This window comes from Theropithecus gelada, chromosome 11 (assembly GCF_003255815.1).
Source record: "Theropithecus gelada isolate Dixy chromosome 11, Tgel_1.0, whole genome shotgun sequence".
Taxonomy (NCBI): domain Eukaryota; kingdom Metazoa; phylum Chordata; class Mammalia; order Primates; family Cercopithecidae; genus Theropithecus; species Theropithecus gelada.
Window position 1 is genome coordinate 98,672,409 of NC_037679.1, and position 2,042 is coordinate 98,674,450.

Sequence of the window (2,042 nt, forward strand, 5' to 3'; positions counted from 1 at the left end):
GTCTCAAAAAAAAAAAAAAAAAAACAAAAAACTGGCATAGAACAGTGCTTAGCAGGGCATGGTCACCCAGGCCTATTGGCCTTAGAGATTGTACGTCTGACATCTCTGAGAATCAAGGAACCCGCCCCTTCCAGACGTACGTGGGAAAGCGATAGAGCAGGGATGGAGCAGCCTTCACTTCTCCTCCATTAGAGTTCCTAGCTTCACATTTCCCTTTCTGATTAATGTTCATATTTTTCTGCAGATGGACTGCTTTTTTGGTAACATTGAATAGCTCCCAGCCCGTGAGCTTGGTCCTCACACATTTCTGACTTAATCTTCTGAGTCTGAAGCTCCCTGGCACCCTATAGCATAGCTGAATACTTACGAGCCCTGGCTGGGTGCATTGCTCAGCGTGGCCTTGTCCTACCCTCAGCCTGCAGGAAGGAGGAGTGCAAAAGGGTGTCGCCGCCCTCCTGCCCCCCGCACCGTTTGCCCGCCCTTCGGAAGACCCAGTGCTGTGATGAGTATGAGTGTGCCTGCAACTGTGTCAACTCCACAGTGAGCTGTCCCCTTGGGTACTTGGCCTCAACTGCCACCAATGACTGTGGCTGCACCACAACCACCTGCCTTCCCGACAAGGTAAGGGCTGCTCAGTTCTGGCTGGTACGACGGCCAAATATGTGCTCCTTATGGAAGGTTTATATCCTGCCCAGCCTTCCCCTCCTGCCCAAACTAAGTGCTACAAGGCTTGGTGGGTGGGCAGTCAGCATTCCAGCTCAGCCTGAGTGGAAATTTACTTAATTCAGGAGGCATTTCTTGTGAGCCTACTGTGTACTAAGCTTGGCTAGATGCTGAGGTTACAAATAATGTGTAAGACATGGTTTTTACCTTTACAGAGCTTATTTTTAGGTTAGCTAAGGAAATAATGTGATTGCATGGATTTAGAGATCAGTTAATAGTTATACATACATATATATGTGTGTGTGCGTATATATATATAAAAATATATACTTATTTGTTGAGATGAGGTCTTGCTGTGTTGCCTAGGTTGGTCTTGGACTCCTGGGCTCAAGTGATCCTCCCACCTCTGCCTCTTGAGTAGCTGAGATTACAAGTGCACTCCACCACACCTTTATTGTTGTCAGTTTATCCATCTATCCACCCATCCATTCATCCATCCATCTACCCATCCAATAGTTACTAAGCAACTACCACACTTTAATAGAATTGGTACTATGTTAGGTGCTATGGGAGAGATGTTAAGATGAAGTTCCTATGTATGCTCTTGTTAGTATGTATGACAATAGTCTATAAACTGAATATAATAAAGTGTCAACAAATGGTACAGATTTTCAGTGCAAATAGCAGTCTTATAGGTGAAAGAGCCACCAAGATGAGCTGTCATTAAAGATTTAATTGATGGGGTGTGGAAGTGAAGGGCGCGAAAGTGGCAGAGAGCTGAAATGAGCCAGAACTGCAGCAGGAAGACCTGAGCATAGTCACAGCTGCTGCATTGAGGGGTGTCCTGACATGAGTGACAGAGAAGCCACAGTCATCTCTCCTTGGAGCCTGTTAGGGCTGGAACAGATCTTTATTTGTCTGGAATGCTTAAGACCTCTGTTCCCCTCTGGATGCTCTTCCAGCTCAGGGATTCTAAGCACGTAGTTTCTGGAGAAGTGGGAATAAGTCTAGGAGGCTACGGTTGCTGCTGCTGCTTTCTTATATCTCTTCTCCTTCTCATCTTCCTGCCCACCCCTCCTGCCTTGCCATTTTTCTATTAATGTTTCTTATGTGTTTTTAATCTATAGTAATGCCACTCCCTGTTTTTATGCCTTTGACTTGTTGGGGAAGCTGGGTCATTTGTCCAGTAGAATGTCATGAATTCTGGATTTGACTAGCAGCTACCTCATGGTATTGCATAATATGTTCCTCTATCCCCTGTATTTCCAGTGGACTAGAAGTTAGACCCAGGGGATTCATTACATTCAAGGTCAATGCATTAGGGAGGCAAGAGGCACATAATGTCTTTCTGCCTGCCTGCCTTCCCTCCCCCCCCCCCC

General features: G+C 46.0%; 1 protein-coding gene across 2 annotated transcripts in view; it reads left to right on the plus strand.

The window, feature by feature from the left end:
• Positions 1-2,042, plus strand: part of VWF (von Willebrand factor) — a 172,054-nt gene that overhangs the window by 138,589 nt on the left and 31,423 nt on the right. For both annotated transcript variants that reach the window (XM_025401752.1, XM_025401750.1), the window contains exon 42: positions 416-621. In XM_025401752.1, coding sequence (XP_025257537.1) covers positions 416-621 — 206 coding nt within the window. The remainder of the gene's footprint in view (positions 1-415; positions 622-2,042) is intronic.